This window comes from Podarcis gaigeae (genome assembly GCF_964106915.1).
Source record: "Podarcis gaigeae genome assembly, chromosome: 15".
In the NCBI taxonomy this organism is placed as follows: domain Eukaryota; kingdom Metazoa; phylum Chordata; class Lepidosauria; order Squamata; family Lacertidae; genus Podarcis; species Podarcis gaigeae.
The window spans coordinates 28,025,380-28,043,779 of record NC_139692.1 but is presented as its reverse complement, the minus strand read 5'-3'; the positions used below and the strand labels follow the sequence as shown (position 1 = coordinate 28,043,779).

The 18,400-nt window shown below is 44.0% G+C and overlaps 1 protein-coding gene across 8 annotated transcripts in view; it reads left to right on the top strand.

The window, feature by feature from the left end:
- The window catches only part of PRDM10 (PR/SET domain 10), a 78,312-nt gene that overhangs the window by 38,999 nt on the left and 20,913 nt on the right, over window positions 1-18,400 (top strand). For all 8 annotated transcript variants that reach the window (XM_083714355.1, XM_083714353.1, XM_083714356.1 and 5 more), the window contains 6 exons: window positions 682-923; window positions 2,356-2,559; window positions 5,158-5,230; window positions 6,467-6,584; window positions 7,838-7,967; window positions 8,918-9,142. In XM_083714355.1, the coding sequence (XP_083570481.1) occupies window positions 682-923; window positions 2,356-2,559; window positions 5,158-5,230; window positions 6,467-6,584; window positions 7,838-7,967; window positions 8,918-9,142 (992 nt within the window). The remainder of the gene's footprint in view (window positions 1-681; window positions 924-2,355; window positions 2,560-5,157; window positions 5,231-6,466; window positions 6,585-7,837; window positions 7,968-8,917; window positions 9,143-18,400) is intronic.

The following is an 18,400-nucleotide window of genomic DNA, read 5'->3' as shown; positions in this document are numbered from 1 at the left end:
ATAGATCCTGTCTACTTAGTCAGCTGCTCGCAGTGGCCTAAGTCAGGATCTAGCGCAATGCTACTAGTGCTGGCACAAGTTGCCTCCTCAGTACCAGTGGGTGGGTGAGCCAAGAACCGTTTATTCATCTGAATTGTGCAGGGGGGTTGTGGAGGGCAGAGGGGAGTGGAAGGCAGTGGAACAAACCAAGTGGACTGGGGTACTTTCCTCTGAGCTTTAGGGCTTTAGGGCAAAGCTCTCAGCATTAAAAGTCAACAACCAGGTGCTGCTGCTTCTCAGGAGAGGAGGAGAATATTTCCTCCACTATCCCAGAAATCCAACTGATCTGGACATGGAATGATTCCAACTAAGCCCATGAGGTTGAGGATTTGTGCAGTAGGGACAACCCTTTCAAACAATAGGTGTCCTTTAGCTACTCTGAATGTGGAGGCCTTCGTTGCTAGAATTTGGTTGAGAGTTTCCAGGTACTGTGCCTCCGGCTTCTAGTATATAAATTCAGGTTACCAGACGTCCCCGTTTCCCATTGACAGTCCCCGGATTTACAAATCAGTCCCCATACAGAACCCATTGAAGTTGAAAAGTGTCTCTGGATTCATTGGGGGGAAAAATCTGGTAACCTTAATATAAATGGGATGTGGGACTGTGTCATGTATTCTTCTCCTGTCCAATTATGTCTTTCAGGGTGTGAAGAGTGTAATAATGCACACCCCTCAGTTTGCCCAAAGCATGGACCCTTGCACCCGATCCCAAACCGGCCTGTACTGACCAGAGCAAGAGCCAGCCTTCCCTTAGTGCTTCACATAGACCGATTCCTGGGAGGAGTGTTTTCCAAGCGGCGCATTCCCAAGCGCACACAGTTTGGCCCTGTGGAAGGACCCCTGGTCAGGCAGTCAGAGCTTAAAGACTGCTATATCCATCTAAAGGTAAAGAGGCACCTCATATTTGCTGTGCGACCTACGCGTTTCGATACAAGCATTTTGTGCAGTATAGTAATTTCCCTGGAAGGAACTCCAGGGACTCGCAAGAAATGGGATCAACATGACTATGTGATCATACACATCCAGTACGCAGTGCAAATAGAGGAGAGGCAATACATTTCATGTAGTTCCAGAAGCATCTTGGCGTTCATTATGCAGGAATCCCACTTCCTTATGGAGAACTAGCTCATAACGATCAGGAGCAACAATAAGTCTTGTGCTAAATAAAAGACTGGTTGTTATGGCATGAGCTTTAGAAGACAAGAGCCTACTTCATGAGATACACAAAGTGAAAACAATGGGCATAAATTTCTGTCTATACGTAGATGCATGGGTCACTGACTCACAGAGGTATTGAAATCACTCTGGTACTTGGAAGTGAGAGTTCTATAGCCTCTTTGGGTTTCAATTTTCGGGGGGGGGGGGAACGACTCGCAGTGACAGCAGGAAGCATAGATCCCTGCAGACGGAATTCAAGTTTCATTTAACAGCAAATGTTAGTGATGGGACTGAACTTCAAATCAAGGGGCTTCAAATTCCAGCTGTTCAAAAACACCTCCCTTGCAAAGCTTATGTCAGGTCAGGGCCAGCCCCTTCCAGAATTAGGGGCCACCTCAACTCGCATTCATTTTTGCCTCCTCACCACAGCTGACCCCATCCATGACTTAAACTTGGGGAGGACTGGTCAAGCAGCCTCCATCAGGCCTTCCATGGTTGTCCCTTGGGTCATGGCACCCTTGAAAGTGTTTATGTGTTGTGTGTGTGTAAATGCACATACATATTATTATTATTATTATTATTATTATTATTATTATTATTAATTTGTATGTGCTAACTTGCCAAAATTGTGTGTTTGTGTGTGGATAGATGAATAGATAGATAGACAGATAGGCAGACAGACAAACAAACAGACAGACATATATGCATGTGTGCTCACACAAGCAGAGGCCCAGTACACTTAAAAAATGACTGTTTCGCAAGATGACTTCAAAAAGTTGAAAGCATAGATTGCATTCTTGAATCAATCAGCTGAAATAAATGACTTGAGATAAAGTAATCTATGCTAAGCCCACAGATGTAAATGGGTTCAGGTATACTCAGTCCTGCAGGTTAACACAACTTCACCTGTGAGATAATAACTCTTTGTAATGACTTCACCAACCTAGACTATGATGCAAGCTAACAAAAGCTGCCAACAAATCTGCCAGTCTTCAGCAGCTTCATGCTCTGTCTGCCCTGTAAACCTTTTTTCTTCTTCTAATTACCTGGATTCATGATGCAAACTGTTTCTTCCATTGTGGACACAGCAGCCACATCTCACCGACATCCTCTGTTTGTGTGTGTACGTTTATAGATAATATATTTTATCTTGCCTTAGGTGTCCCTTGACAAAGGTGACAGAAAAGACCGGGGTCTGCAGGAGGATCTCTGGTTTGAACTGTCTAGCGAGGCTCTTTGCAACTGGATGATGTTTGTGCGGCCAGCCCAGAATCACCTGGAGCAGAATCTGGTCGCCTACCAGTATGGCCACCATATTTATTACACAACGATTAAGAACGTGGAGCCCAAACAGGAACTCAAGGTATGGGGCAACCTGCATTATATAGCTTCTTTTTGCTGAGTCAAATGGCACAGCTTCCCAACCTGCTAGAAGGGTTCCCTACTACTCAGCAGAGAGATAAAGCCTTAGGGCTTGATTTATTCATTCATAATTCCCATGGTTCTTGTTCTGAGAGGTCTACCCTATCTGTACAACCATGGCATTCCAGGGGGTATGGGCGACATGTTTAGTTGTCTGTATTGAATCACTATAGGATAATGAACCTACCAGAAATAACAGCCCATTTGATCACTTATGCTGGAAATGTGGGTCAAGAATTCTTGATCTTTCTTGGGTCTGTTGACTGTTGGTTCACTCCAACCACTGATTCACCTTGAACGTGTAAGCAAATTGGAGGTTGAGATGAGTCTGATATCATGCACCTCCTGTATGCACTGAAGCATCTTGGTTTACTTTTAATTGTCTCTCCCTTTCCCCCTTTGTGGCACTTTCCCCTGCCTGCCCATGAATGGGATTGGCTTTTCTCAACTAATGAGGCACCATTTACTTCAATCAGCGTACCTCCGAGGTTTGCAGTTTGGCCTGTGCGTGTGATAATCTGACTTTTCTGCTTGTGATTTCAATCACCACAAAGTTATTTTTATCCCATGCTTAAAACAAATCAAGTGGAACTTGGAACAGTTGGGAGAATGGCTTTTTATATTAAGCTTACAGCTTGAGATCTGGAGGGCAGTCAAAAGATGAGTGCCGCCATCTGGGCTTTTCCTGTTTCTTGCCTTCTCCACTTCCTTTTCTGCCTTGTGCCTTAATCCTGCAAGTCCTTGAAATGTGCAAGATCTTGACAGGACCGAGAAGGAATCTGTAGTGTGTGATCCAGCATCGGCTCTTGACTTGCCCACCCCCTCCCTCTGTCCACAGAATACGAGCCAACTCCTAGGGGCTGAGGTCCCTTTGCCTCCAAATGAAATATTTGAGGGCCCTGTACCCCCCAGAAAAAGTTAATGGGCATTGCCATTCAAATAGTGTGCATGTGTCATGTCATGTGACCTATTATATGGGGCAGGGTTTACCTGCCTCCCTTCCCCCAATATTTTATTCAGGTTGGCACCCCTGGTCCACAGGATGCTGGAGATGATGCTGTGGACTGCACACACCCCCATGTGAATTGTCCTTCTGGACATGCCTTTATCTCGTTTTGAACCCTATAATGCATTAGCAAGTGCAGCCACTAGAATTACAGTTAGTAGTGTTTTATTGTTTCCAACTGTTTTTAATGGTTTTACTGGAGAACACATGAAAGATGTAATCCAAGACACAAAAGAGAGTCATGTGTTATTCCCCCTTCCTCCCCACAGTATAACTTACGGCATTTTGGAAAGTGTTTGCACCTCCTGCCATACTTTCACTATTGTGACAATCAGTGAATAAGGATTTGTGATTGAGTCAAACCACTCAGCCACACTGTCTGTGCAATAAGATGAAATAAATTGCTATAGTAACAGCCTCTTCATAATATTCATGGCTCGGCACACTTAAAAGGCCTCTTGACACTTGTACAAAAAAAAATATCACTTTTGGAGCTACTAAAGACATGTGTACTTGAATTTATCTCTTTCTCTTTCATGTCAGTGTCACCCATGTATAAAATGAATGATAAAATGCTAGCTGATTCAAGTGAGAGCCAGTGTGGTGTAGTGGGTAGACTTTGTTTGTTACTAGAACTCCCCAAGATCCACTCACTGGAGCCTAGTGCAAACAGCATATTTGGAATGATATAATCTTGAGCCTGTGGGTTTTCTTTGAGTACCACAATTGAACTCGCAGTCCTTCTGCACAAAAAAATTACTCTTGCTTACCCTCATCCCAGCTTTTCATTTTATTTCAGCTGTATAATTTGGGTAGCAGGGGTGGGTGGAATCATTTTGTTGTTGTCATTGTTAAAAAATTGGGAGTCTGAAATCTTTGCAGATCTACCAGTAGATCCTATTCCACCGTCTGCCCAGATGTGTTGTAGTGAATTGAGGTGGGACACGGGTGGTGCTGTGGTCTCTTGGGCTTGTTGATCGGAAGGTTGGCGGTTCAAATCCCTGCGAAGGATGAGCTCCGGTTGCTCTGTCCCACCTCCTGCCAACCTAGCAGTTCGAAAGCATGCCAGCGCAAGTAGATAAATAGGTACCGCTGTGGCGGGAAGGTAAACGGCATTTCCGTGCCTTCTGGCACTCGTCACAGTGTTTCATGTGCCAGAAGCGGTTTAGTCATGCTGGCCACAGGACCCGGAAAGCTGTCTGTGGACAGACACCAGCTCCCTCGGCCTGTAAAGCAAGATGAGTGTCACACCCTATAATCACCTTTGACTGGACTTAACTGTCCAGGGGTCCTTTACCTTAGTGAACTGAGTGTCAGACTTGGACCAGGATGACAAGGCTTGGAGTCACTGCTCACCCAAGAAGCTTTCTTAGCAATGCTGGAAGGTCACTATCTCCCGGACAGGATGGTCTCTGTGTATGCTGCCCTCAGTTCCTTGGTGGAAGAGCAGGATATAGCTGAGATAGACAAGCAGTTAATTTTTTTAGATTCTCCAGTGAAAATTCTAATTAATCCCATGTGAATTTGCTGCAGGTGTGGTATGCTGCTTCGTATGCTGAATTTGTCAATCAGAAAATCCATGATGTATCTGAAGAGGAAAGGAAAGGTATCTATCTCCTTTTTACTTTTTCAGTTGATTGTTTAAATCATAGAGTATATTGCAGCACTGAATTAGCACTAGCAGGTGGAATTTTGCATGCCTAGCTCCAGCTAGACTCAAATAATAATTGGATCTAGGTTAAGGCTTCATTGGCCAGTTTTGCTTGTTGTTAAATATTCTTCTGCATAATTAGTGGTACACATTAAAAGAGGCTGCCTTTTATTGATGCACATGGTAATAGCTGCTGCTGGCAAACATGGCCTGCAATTGAAGTACCCCCCCAGATCCCCCTTTTCGTTCCCATCACTATGATGGATGGTGCACAGACACTATCAGATCAAGTCCTTATGCAAAAACGGAGCTTGAAAACAAATATAAGTTCTAGTTGCTTCATGGAAAGATTGATAGAAACGAAACCTCAGAAATCTAGACTGATCTAAAGACTGAGCTCTTCACTGTCTGTGATTCACTGTGGTGCAGAATTTGCACTTACTTTAAAACAAAAATTCAAGCATCTAGTTCTCATGATTGAGATAGGTTTGAAAATGTGCTGATCCTGGGTTCAATCTATGCAGTTCATGTATATTTCAAGCAATATGTGCAGTATTCAATTGGCTGCTAGTATTTTCCAAAGCTGCAATAGACAGGAGCAAAGACCCTGCTTGATTTCCTAACTTTCCTTCTTTCATTCCAGGCATGTCCTTCCACCCATTCCCATCCCTCCTGCCCTTGGTAGTCTTATACATTTAATTCCTGTCCTCTCCTGGCCAAAAATCCCATGTTATGCAAAAAAAAAAAAAAACAAAAAAAACCCCAAACCACCATTGAATTCAGAGTGAAATATTCAAACTGAGTTTATGCAAAATAAATGTTGTAGGAGTGAATAATTTATTTGGAGTGCAGAATTTAAGTTATAGCAACAGCCAGAAAGGCTTTTTCTGGTAGGTAAACTACAGAGCAGCTGAGCACTTCTGTAAGGTGTAACAACAAGAGGGAATGGGGATGTAGTATTCCCTGTCTTCTTATAATCTTCTCTGTCCTTCTGTGTGCCTAACCCATGTTTAGAGGGGAATAAAATACAGACTATGAGCAAAAGGTGTGTAGAGCATATTCCTTAGTCATTCTGATCTCTGTGGCCCCCTGAAAGTACAGAGGATGGAGGGGGGAGTCTTTGGTAGAAATCTGAAAAGCGTGGTGGCGTCTGAAGTTTTCCTTATCGATTTGTCTAACTTGAAAATGCAGTTCTCCGAGAGCAGGAAAAAAACTGGCCATGTTATGAGTGCAACCGACGGTTCATGAGCTCAGAGCAGCTCCAGCAGCACCTGAACTCCCATGATGAAAAGCTGGATTTCTTCAGCAGGTATTTATAAGTGTTCAGAAGCTCAGCTTTTCAAAGCTGAGTTGTTCCCTGCAGGTTCTTGTTTGAAAGCACACACACACACACACACACACACACAGAGAGAGAGAGAGAGAGAGAGAGTTTGATTTCCTAAGAAGAATGTACAGAGACTATTTTCTCCTGAAGGTTGTGTGCCACAATCTCCTGAGCTCAAAGGTGAAAGCCCCATTCTTCAGTAATGGGCTGGATTGCTCTTGTGCCACGTAGAAGTGAGTGGGGCACATTTATGTATTGCAGAAGTTCAAAAGGTCAGGACCCCAACCAGTTAACTAAACGGCAGAATGGCCTTTAATGTCCACATGGAGTGTGTGCCCTCCTTGACTGCAGGAGTGCTATTGTATTTGTTTCCTTCTTTCAGGGCTCTCCCCTTTGCCCAAGGTCCATTTGGGACTGGGAGGCTAGTAGGTTGCCGCTCACCTCTGGAATCTCCCATGCTGCATAGCGGGAGATAGAGGATGTGCTCAGGGATTATTCTAGGGTTTCATAAGTCGACCCATGTCCCGAACGATCGAAACCCAGAAGTGAGTGTTCCGGCTTTCGAACGTTCTTTTGGAAGCCGAATGTTCAATGGGGCTTCCACGACTTCTTATTGGCTACAGGAAGCTCCACTTTGGTTTTCGAACATTTTGGAAGTCGAATAGACTTCCAGAACGGATTCCGTTCGACTTTTGAGGTACGACTGTATAGCCTCCAGTTGCCTCCAGTGCTGGCCATATTCAGAGTAGCCCCATTGAAATAAATGAACATGGCTAAGTTAGGCACATTCATTCCAGTGGGACTACTCTGAGTAAAGCCAAATTGGATACAACCCTTTGATGGAATGAAAGAATGGGGCAATTTCGGGAGATATTTGGGGCCACATTAAATGAGGATGTGACCCTGGGGCTGTACGTTGCTCACCCGTGATCTAAACTGACATTTTCATGTTTACAACAGTGATCTGGACTATGTTCCAGGGCATATCCCTGGATACCAGATGCTGAGGGCAAACAAGAAGGGAGGGTTATTGTCTTTGTGGCATGCTACCTGGAAGCCTCTGGCTGTTCATTTCTGAAAGCCCCATTGTACAGCCTGTTCCCATGTTTCACCACAGGAATATGTGTCTTTGGCACCTGATAGAAGTCTGAAAGACTTTTGCTAAATTGACTGGACCCATGAGACTTAGGAATACAGATCGCTCCCCTCTCTAACTCAGTTTCCTATATATTTTGCAGAGCAAGAGGCAGAGGTCGTGGAAGAGGAAAACGAAGATTTGGACCAGGCAGGCGACCGGGTCGCCCTCCTAAATTTATGCGCTTAGAAGTAACAAGTGAAAATGGAGGAAAATGTGCGGAAGGGACACAGGTATCGTTTGGTAGCAGCAGGCAAAGGAGTTTCCAATGAAATTGGGAGCATGAGTTTGCTTAACTGCTTTCCTGATCATTCCCCCAGTCCATATAAAGTTGACTCAGAACTAGCCTGGGAAGGGGTATCTCAGTAGCCTCTCTCATCAATGAATTTCCAGTGCTGAACACATACAAGGGATGTTGAAGTTGCATCAGAAATATCCTCAGCAGCATTTGCCCATCGGCAATTCTGTGCTGCAAAAAATTAGCAAAACAAGGAGAACTATCTTAAATTGTCACGCAGTATACAAATTTAATAAATAATAAAAAAAAACCATGCCCCTTCTTTTTCTGATATGAAATGGACCTTGTTCTGCAAAACTAGCATAGCCTAACCATCATTGCTGTACCAGCAGCAGCTAGACTGGTGACGGGGCGGCCGCCGACACCACATAACACCTACATTGAAAGACCTACATTGGCTCCCAGTATGTTTCCGAGCACAATTCAAAGTATTGGTGTTGACCTTTAATGCCCTAAACGGCCTCGGCCCAGTATACCTGAAGGAGAGTCTCCACCCGCAACGTTCTGCCCGGACGCTGAGGTCCAGCTCCGAGGGCCTTCTGGCGGTTCCCTCACTGCAAGAAGCAAAGCTACAGGGAACCAGGCAGAGGGCCTTCTCGGTAGTGGCGCCCGCCCCGTGGAACACCCTCCCATCGGATGTCAAAGAGATAAACAACAACCTGACATTCAGAAGACATTTTAAGGCAGCCCTGTTCAGGGAAGTTTTTAATCTGTGACATCTTAGTGTATTCTTGATCTTTGTGGAAGCCGCCCAGAGTGGCTGGGGAAACCCAGCCAGATGGGTGCGGTACAAATAACTAATAATAATAATAATAATAATAATAATAATTACCATAATACGGTGGGCAGCGATATGACCACCATCCATTTGATTTGCAATTTCAGGACTTGCTGCATTTCTCCAGCAAGGGGCAATTTGATGAGGCTGGGCAAGCCACGCTGAACGGATTGGACCAACAGGAACAAACACCGGTGCCACAAGAGACACCATCATCCTTGGATCAGCAGCCTGAGAGCCACCCTTTACAGCTCCAGCCGCATGAACAGACTGTGGTGGCTACCCAGAGCACAATGACAGCAGACGACATGCGGAGAGCTAAGCGTATCCGGGTAAGCGAAGAACTCAGCAGCTGGCTGGGGCTGTGTGTGCTCCCTGCGTGTCTGTGGGTTTACTGTTAAGGTCATCACCATTTTTACTGGCTCTGTTCGAACCCCTTTAGACAGCAGAATGATATGCAGAAGTTAAGCCGGCAGTGTCCCCCACACCCCACCCCATAATTATATTTCCAGGCTTAAAAGGTTTTGTCTCCTTAATTAATGCATGTCAGGCTAATCTCTTAAAGAAAGGGTTGCCAATGTGCTGTGCTCCAGATGTTGCTGGACTTCAGCTCTCATCATCTGTGCTGATGATTTATTTATTTAGATCATTTGTACACCACTCTTCAGCCAAAAAAGTTTCCCAGAACGGCATACATACAGTCTGTTAAAACCAGACAGTCCCTTCCCGCAGGCTTGCAATCTAATAAACACCATGGCCATTCTGGCTGGGGCTGATGGGAATTGTAGTCCGACAACATCTGTAGGGCACCATATTGACTACCCCTGCTCTAAGGCTCAGAAGCAGGGCTAGTAAGAATAATTGGTAGCCTTATTTGTAAGTGTGGAGTCCGGCATTTTGTGGAAAAACTGATGCCCCGAGAACCTCAGATTTCACGTTGTAAAACAAAGAGCTTTAGCCATTTTGGGGCACAGACTCAGACACCAGAAGGTAGAAGCTAATAGACCTAGCAGTCAGTGGCTGGAGTTTCAGTGCCCCAAATAACTTCCATAGCCATCTATGTTGGTTTATTTACCATACCTTTCCTCCCTATTCCTTTCATTATTTGCCTTCTCTTGCTCTCCTGCATCAAAAAGAAATTGTATGAAAATCTGTGTCTTCTAAACAGTAACTTTTGCCGGATAAGACATACATATTTAATATTCATACTTAATTTATATGGGGTATAGAATTAGTGTCCTTTGTTCAAAATTGGGGATGAGTGGTTTGCTGTAAAGTATGCACAGCCCCTCATTTGCCATTTTCCACTCAAGGTTTGATTTGCCTCTTAGTTACTGCTGACCTTTTACCCGAAATTGGTGTCAGCTTCTAAACTTCCTACACCCGACACATCAGGCAGAGAACATCTCATCGCTCATAAAAAGAAGACAGACTTCGTGCTAAGAGATGGTTGCCTCTTTGTGGATGCTTGATTTGCCTGCTGGTTACTGCTGACCTTTTTACCTTAAATTGGTGTCAATCTCTAAACTTCTTGCGTGACATTTCAGGCTGAGAACATCCCACTGCCGCTGCAAAGACAAACTTCACACAAATTGCTCGGTGCCTGTCCTGATGCTAGGAGGAACTGGGCAGCAATTGAAGTTGATTAGATTCATGATGCTCAGCTAGTCCTTCCTGGGAATCTAGTGTATCCAGTCTGGCAGGCAGACGTATTCCAATCTGCCGCATGAAGTGGGGTGGACTAGCGGGCTGCTCGCAGCACCATCTGTGTGTATGTCGCTGTGCTCTTGCTGTTGGAAGACATTGGCAAAGAGGCACCATGACCTTGGCCCATATCCATTTTTCCTTCGAAGGCAAAGATTTCATTTAATGATAAAGTTCTTTTGCTGCAGACCTTTGTGATATTAAAGCCTGCATTGAGAACTCTGTAATTGAGAACTCTGTATACCAAAAACAAATACCCTGAGCCCACGCTTTCTGGCAGCTGCGTGCTACTCTTCTGTCAAGTTTAAGAGGGAAATTATTCAGACAAGTAAACCTCCAAACTGTTCAGTTGGAAGATCAGTTTGTGTAGCTTAAATACTTCTTTCCCCATCCTTCTTTCTGTGCGTAAGATTTTGGTTGCAAAAAGAAACAGCTGCAAACAGGTTGAGCTTTCATTTGCTTGTAGCTTCAGGCGGCTGGCTTTTCTTTCTTTTTCAAAAAGTGTGTGGATGCCTTAAAGAAAGAGATTGAGCAAGATCTAAGTTAATTGCACCGGGGTGAATTCAACACCATTAAAGAACTTGCTCCACATGCAAGTTGGCATGTTAAGAGTACACCTTGGCAATGCTTCCTTATTGGCCGAAGAACATTCACCTCCCCCAATACAGAAATAGCAATGCATATCAAATAGGTTTTTAAAATATAATTTGTTTTACGAGAAGCTTTCTCGCATACTAAAGTGTATTTTTAAAAATCACTTGCTTTTTTTCCATAGCAAGTTTATCAACTGTTTATCAACATTCCCTGAAAATCTTTTGACTTCACCTTCAAATGCATTGGGTTAGAATCTCTAATGGAATGTTGTGAGAAGTATCTGAGTATTCAAGGCCGGGTGTCGTTTTTAAATGCATCATTTATGTGAAAACATTTTGGAGGACTACATTATATAGGCATCTGTAGTCTGCTTGTGTATTTCGCATTGCAGCATGATTACACTTTGCTGTCTGCAGTTTCCATCTTCTGCTGTGTTAGTTGAAGCTCATTTGCTTGACCCTCTCTGCTGAGTATTTTCCTTGGCAGTTTTGGCATGCCACATCTCGCCTTCTTCTTGCTGAATCCTGGCCATGCTTCCTCGTCATTCATGTTAGAAGATTCAGGGCAGACAAAAGAAAGCATTATTCACGCAGTGCATAGTCTAAACTATGGAATTTGCTCCCACAAGATGTTGTGATGGGTACCAACTTGGGTGGGGTTATAAGAAGATTAGACAAATTCATGGAGGAGAAGGCTAGCAAGGTCCACCAACCCTGACGGACAAATTCTTCCTCCATTGTATGTATGCTTCTGAATACCTTTTGCTGGAAACTTCAGGAGGGGAGAGTGCTGCTGTACCCTGCCAAGGCTCTTCGGGATGAAATTACATATATACCTATGGGACACAGCAGAGGCACAGAAAAACAACAGCAGCCACCTACTCCTTAGTTCTGAAAGGCCCCATTCTAGGAAAACACTTCTGTTGGGGCCCTATGGGGTTGCATTCACCTAACCTTTACCTAGAGTAGACCCAGCGCAGTCTTTAGCATATGCGCCGCCGGGGTGCAAAGATCCGCCCAGTGCCCCCAAATTTAGTTTTGCCCCCAAATTAACTTTTATTATACTTATGTCAGACACCACACTTACACCTTATCTCTTGTTTACAAGTCAAGCGCCGCCATTGTGAATGGCTAGCGCAGCGTGTCTTTGGTAAATGAGCGCACAAAGTTGAAAGTCCTTTAGTGAAACAGTAGGTATACATTTCAGTATACCTAGGTATGTATGTATTTTGTTTTTCTAGCTTGATCAAAATTCTTTATTATTTCATAACAGGTAGATAGTTAAGAGCTTAGGCAGCTTCAGCGGTGGGCGCTTGGCGCCCCCCAGAATTTGGCACCCAGGTGCCCCACACCCCTTGCACCCCCGGGTAAAGATGGCCCTGAGTAGACCCACTGAAATGAATGACCATGACTAACTTTAGTGCGTCTGCTCTGAGTAAAAGTTTGTTGAATACAACCCTTAGTGTCTTAATTCTAGAATATCAGGCTACAAAAGCCCTTTTGTAATGGTTCCCTGCATAAGCTTCTGTTTTACAGTCTGATTTGTAACGGATATTTCTCCAATCTCACCCCCCCCCCCCCCCGTGCTTTCTGCTCAGTTGGAAGTGCAGGCCTGTTTGCTTGGTGTGTGTTTTTACTCCTTCTGCCCTGCATAATAACTTCATAAAACTGCCTACCATGTCACTTCCTGTTAGCTTCCAATGGATTTGCTAGTCCCATTTTTCCTCCTGCTATTAGGTAACAGATTTCATCAGTCATTTTGTGGCTTGTATCATAGAAAACTAGGATGTTGGGCTAGAGCCCTTCTCCCTGACATTATGGCTTTCTGTTTGCAGGGAAGGTATGTTGTTATTTTTTCACACACGGAAGCATTCAAATATGTGCTTCCCCACATATGGCCTTAAATAGTAATAGTCCTTTTTTCTCCAATTATTAGGCTTCTGAGGCAAATAATGAGCTGCCAGATTCTTTCCCAGAACAGCTATTTATAGCAGTACAGTGGTACCTCGGGTTACATACGCTTCAGGTCACATACGCTTCAGGTTACAGACTCCGCTAACCCAGAAATAGTACCTCAGGTTAAGAAGTTTGCTTCAGGATGAGAACAGAAATTGTGCTCCGGTGGCGTGGCAGCAGCAGGAGGCCCCATTGGCTAAAGTGGTGCTTCAGGTTATGAACAGTTTCAGGTTAAGAACGGACCTCCAGAATGAATTAAGTACTTAACCTGAGGTACCACTGTATAGCTTTATACCCTTTCTCATATCCACCTGCTCAACAACCCTTTGAGGTAGGTTGCTTATTATTCCCCTTTCCATTCAGGAGATAAAAGCTGATGGGGGTAGTGACTGGCTTAAAGACACACAGGACTGGTTTACACAAGTTATGTCTACGAATGAGCTTCCTGACTATTCTGGATATGCATTTCCATGGGGGAGGTTTTTAGCAAGCAAACTGAGCAATCACAGATACAGCTGGCAGCAATTCCTGCGATTGCAATGGCAGAAAAAAAATGCTGCTGGGATTCCAAGAACCTGCCAGATATAGTTGTTATTGCTGTATTCAACATTTTTCCATGCAAGCAAGTGGCTGTGGAACATTAGGATTATTTGTAATTAGGTGGAAAAAGCCATATTTGACTCGGGCACCATCTGCACTACACACTACACATTTAAAGCACTTTTGAACCACTTTAAACTAATGGTTTCCCCCAAGGAATCCTGGGAATGGTTGTTTGTTAAGGGTGCTGAGAGTTGTTGGGAGCCACCTATTTCCCTCATGGAACTATCGTTCCCAGAGTTCCCTTGGAAGAGGAATTGTTCATTTAACACAGTGATGATCAAATTTGGCCCTCCAGCTGTTTTGGGACTACAATTCCCATCATCCCTGACCCACTGGTCCTGCTAGCTAGGGATCATGGGAGTTGGAGTCCCAAAACAGCTGGAGGGCCAAGTTTGGCCATCACTGGTTTAACCAGTCTGGAAATTGTAGCCTTGGGAGGGAAGCAGGGGTCTCCTAACGACTCTCAATACAATTGAAAAACTACGGTTCCCAGGATTCTTTGGGGAAAGACACAGCTGCTGAAAGCAGCATCACGGGGCTTAAATGCATAGTGCAGATGGGACCATGAGCTCATAGACTCCCTTGTGTATGGCTTGGGTGCTTCTATTGGTAACCCAAAGGGAGTCTAAATTCTCCTTCTGACCATATCCCCTTGGGCATCATCAAGTATCCCCTTGGGCTACTCCGGACGGTGCTCTAACCATTGAGAGCAGTGCGAGGAGACAGATGTGTAAGAATGAGAGGGGGGAAACCAGTTTCCATGTAGCCCTTTAGATTGCAGCTATAGTATGCTGTGCAACAGCTGTCCCTCATACAGTGGTACCTTGGGTTAAGTACTTGATTCGTTCCGGAGGTCCGTACTTAACCTGAAACTGTTCTTAACCTGAAGCACCACTTTAGCTAATGCGGTCTCCTGCTGCTGCCGCACTGCCAAAGCACAATTTCTGTTCTCATCCTGAAACAAAGTTCTTAACCTGAAGCACTATTTCTGGGTTAGCGGAGTCTGTAATCTGAAGTGTATGTAACCTGAAGCGTATGTAACCCGAGGTACCACTGTATAGCAGCAGAGGTAAATACTCTCTCTCTTTTATAGCCAGAACTGAAGGAGCCTAAACAGATTTCAACAAACATTTATGACCATGGGGAATGTTGCAGTGCCCTGCGCTGCCCTGCACCTTCTTTAAGAGGCTGAGTAGGACACCTGAAGGAGAGACCCTGGCAGGTGTTTCTCAAGCCCCCAGCTCTACGCACCTGACAGGCACTTTCCAATTCCAAGCAGAGCTTCTGTCCATGTGGCATTAAACTTTCCTTCGCCACAGTTCAGTTGCACTGCTAACTTGGGAATGTGAAAGTGTCCACAAGCCTGACGTGTGGGGATGTGCGGTGCATGCTAATAACTTACATGGTTAAATACAGTTGCTTCCTCTGTCTCGCCCTGCGATTCCCCACCCCCCTCCTTGTTGGTATGGATCAGAATTAATATTTAATGTCTGAGAAGTAGAGTGGAAAACAGACAATGGTTAATAATAGAAGAGAAATTGCAGCCCGAGAGTGCAAATTTTCTTGGCTGTTTTCTCCCACTTGGCGGGGGTATATGGAGTCCTGCTGCCTTTTCAATCTTTTGCTGGGCTGGTGTCTTGTAATTGGAGATCGCATGTACAAAAACATAGAAATGGCTCCCACGCCAGCTACCTGCCAGCATCAAAATTCCTCTTTAATTACTGAAGCACGCAGGACACTTGGAAGCAAGGCTGCAAAACCAGCTGTGAACTGTTCCCACTGAAGCCAAAGCAGAGATTAAGAGAGATGACTCTGTTGCAATGGGTTAATCTGGAAGGACATAAGTGTGTGTGTGTTGGATTTTTTTTTTAGTGCTATTTAACATGAACGTAAGTGGATACTAAGAGTGAAGGTACACATAGCATTTGAAGAGCAACAGAGGTGGTGTGATAGCATCTTCACTGCCCTTCAAACACATGCTTTATTATTATTTTTTGTCCTAGACTGAGCTGTGAAGAAATAATGAAATGGTTCTACACGTTTTGGGTATAGGAAAGGTTGAATCAAGTGAAAGTCATTTCCTTTGTTTTAGGGAAACAAATGCTAATTGTGGTGGGTGCCTATTGGTTTGCACCCATGACATCACAAATACGCTTCTCTCCCTTTCCCTTCCTGCATCTCAGAAAAGTCAGCCATTCTTGAAATTATTCTGATAATCTTTGGAATGCAAAAGACTGACACATGTGCCTCTCAATTAAACAAACAAAAAACTTGCAAGGTTGTGTGCTTGCCCACACAGAATTGCCCTGTGATATAGAAAGTGACTTGTTTTCTTCTTCCATCTAAAAAAAAACCCCACCAACCTTTTGCAGTGGATGGAGTGCATTTCTGTTTTCCACCATGTAGCAAACATCTGAATATTATTTTATTAAAAGAGCACTGAGGCTTTTATTGCAGCAACAAAGCTAACACCTTAGCAGCAAGGTTCCAATTTACCTTTTGGTTGGCTGTTTCAGTTTTGAGACTGAATAGGAGCCATGGTAACCGAAAGACTTTAGAAGAATTAACGTTGACTATCCTAATGTTACATCTATCTTTTCTGAAGAGTGCATAATTAAGATCTTGCACTAGCAGAAAACAAGATGCATTTCTCCCCAGTGTGGATAAATGGTTAAGTCCAAATCTGCAGTGTTGTTTGTGAACATAGATAAAGTAGAGGTTAGTTGTTCTAGATTAACTCATTTGTGATGTGAAATCATGCATGTACCCTAAAAATTTCTTCACAGGGTGGGAAGAAGACTATTGTGGCTCAGTTCAGTCTATATCCCATTAAGTTCATGCAAAAATTCCCCTTGCGTTTAGTGACTCTAAATCAACCCTGAATATTATACTGGAGGCATTAATTTTTACCTGTTGCCCTTTTTTAATTGTGATTCAAGGCTTGGTACAGTAAAATCTCCCTTTATTGCTATAATGAAGAGTAGATGTTACAACCTGCATACAGATTAAGCATAGCATGTATTTGTAATTGTATTTAAAGAGAAAGAAAAGGGACAAAATGGCTCCAGAAAGGAGAAAGCTACAGACAAAAAACTGCATAATTACTTAAGTGAGTTTTTGTCACATGTATTAATGACAGCCAATTATCGTTAGTTTCTCTACTACTAAACACATTTTGTTCTCTGTGACTAAGTTTGATTAGCCTGTGTTTTCCCAAGTCTGAATAAGTAATGTTTTGTTTGTGGTTAATATTTTGCTTCACACTATCATTGTTAAGATTCATTTGGTTTCCAGAGATCATGAGTCATACTTAAAAGAAAATGATGGGTTTTCTAATGTACGTCTAATTAACAGAATGAAAACTGAATTTTTCTTTTTGCTCAGCTATACAAAACACTGAGAAGGAAAGAAGCAGTCCCAGAGCATTCAAGTTAGCATCTAAGGAGCTGCAGCTCTAGTACCTAATCTATTGGATGCCTCAGATTTTGAATAATCTGGGAGACGAGTGCTTTCCCCCCTAGAAAAATAGGTACCAGTACTCACCATTAAGTTGTTACAATAAGTGCCACACTTTTTAACAACAAAAAAGAGGTTCCGGTACTGCGTATCCTGGAGTACCCCCTGGGGGAAAAAGCACTGTGGGGGAGGCAAGCATTTAATTCACAACATGATCCTTTGTTAGATTCAGTTGGAGTCTTGTGAAACCTTCGTAACAGTTAGCTGAAGCATTGCTTTCGTTGTCTGGCCAAAAGGATGAGTAACTTGCTTGCCTCTTGCAATTCTTGGACCAGAAGCTGTCAAGCTTGGGGTGGGGTGGGGCTTTGGGTCTCCAGATATCGTTGTCCTACAACTCCTACCCTTGTACTTAACGGGACTGCCTCTCCTGGTATGTCCCGCAGAGGACCCTAAGGTCCATGAATAATAATAGCTGAAAGGTCCCGGACCCTAAGGAAGCCAGGCTATCCTCCACCAGGGCCAGGGCTTTTTCAGTGACGGCTCCGACCTGGTGGAATGCTTTGTCCCACGAGACTAGGGCCCTGCAGGACTTAATCTCCTTCCGCAGGGCCTGTAAGACAGAGCTATTTCCGCTTGGCTTTCAATTTGAAATATCCTGATTCTCCATTCCCTTTTCCTTTTCCTCTTCTATGAAGAAACCCTTTCTGAGACCCCACATTTAAATTCTTCCCTGGTTTCCTTGCTGGCCCTAGTAGGACCAGTTACCCCTGGTGATGATGATGATGATAATAATAATAATAATAATAATAATAATAATAATAATAATTTATTATTTATATCCCGCCCATCTGGCTGGGCCTCCCCAGCCACTCGGGGCAGCTTCCATAGAAACCAAAAATACAGTAAAATATCACACGTTAAAAACTTCCTTGAACAGGGCTGCCTTAAGATGTCTTCTGAATGTCAGGTAGTTGTTTATCACTTTGACATCTGCTGGAAGGGCGTTCCACAGGGCGGGCGCCACTACCGAGAAGGCCCTCTGCCTGGTTCCCTGTAGCTTTGCTTCTCGCAATGAGGGAACCACCGCCAGAAGGCCCTCTGCGCTTGACCTCAGCGTCCGGGCAGAACGCTGGGGGTGGAGACGCTCCTTCAGGCTCTCCAACCAGCACAAGCTGTCCTAGCATGGGGGGGGGGTGTCTACTGACTGGGGTTTCCCCCACCCCCAAAAAATGACCCCTGGATTTTTGAATTTTATTGATATTGATGCTGCATTTTATG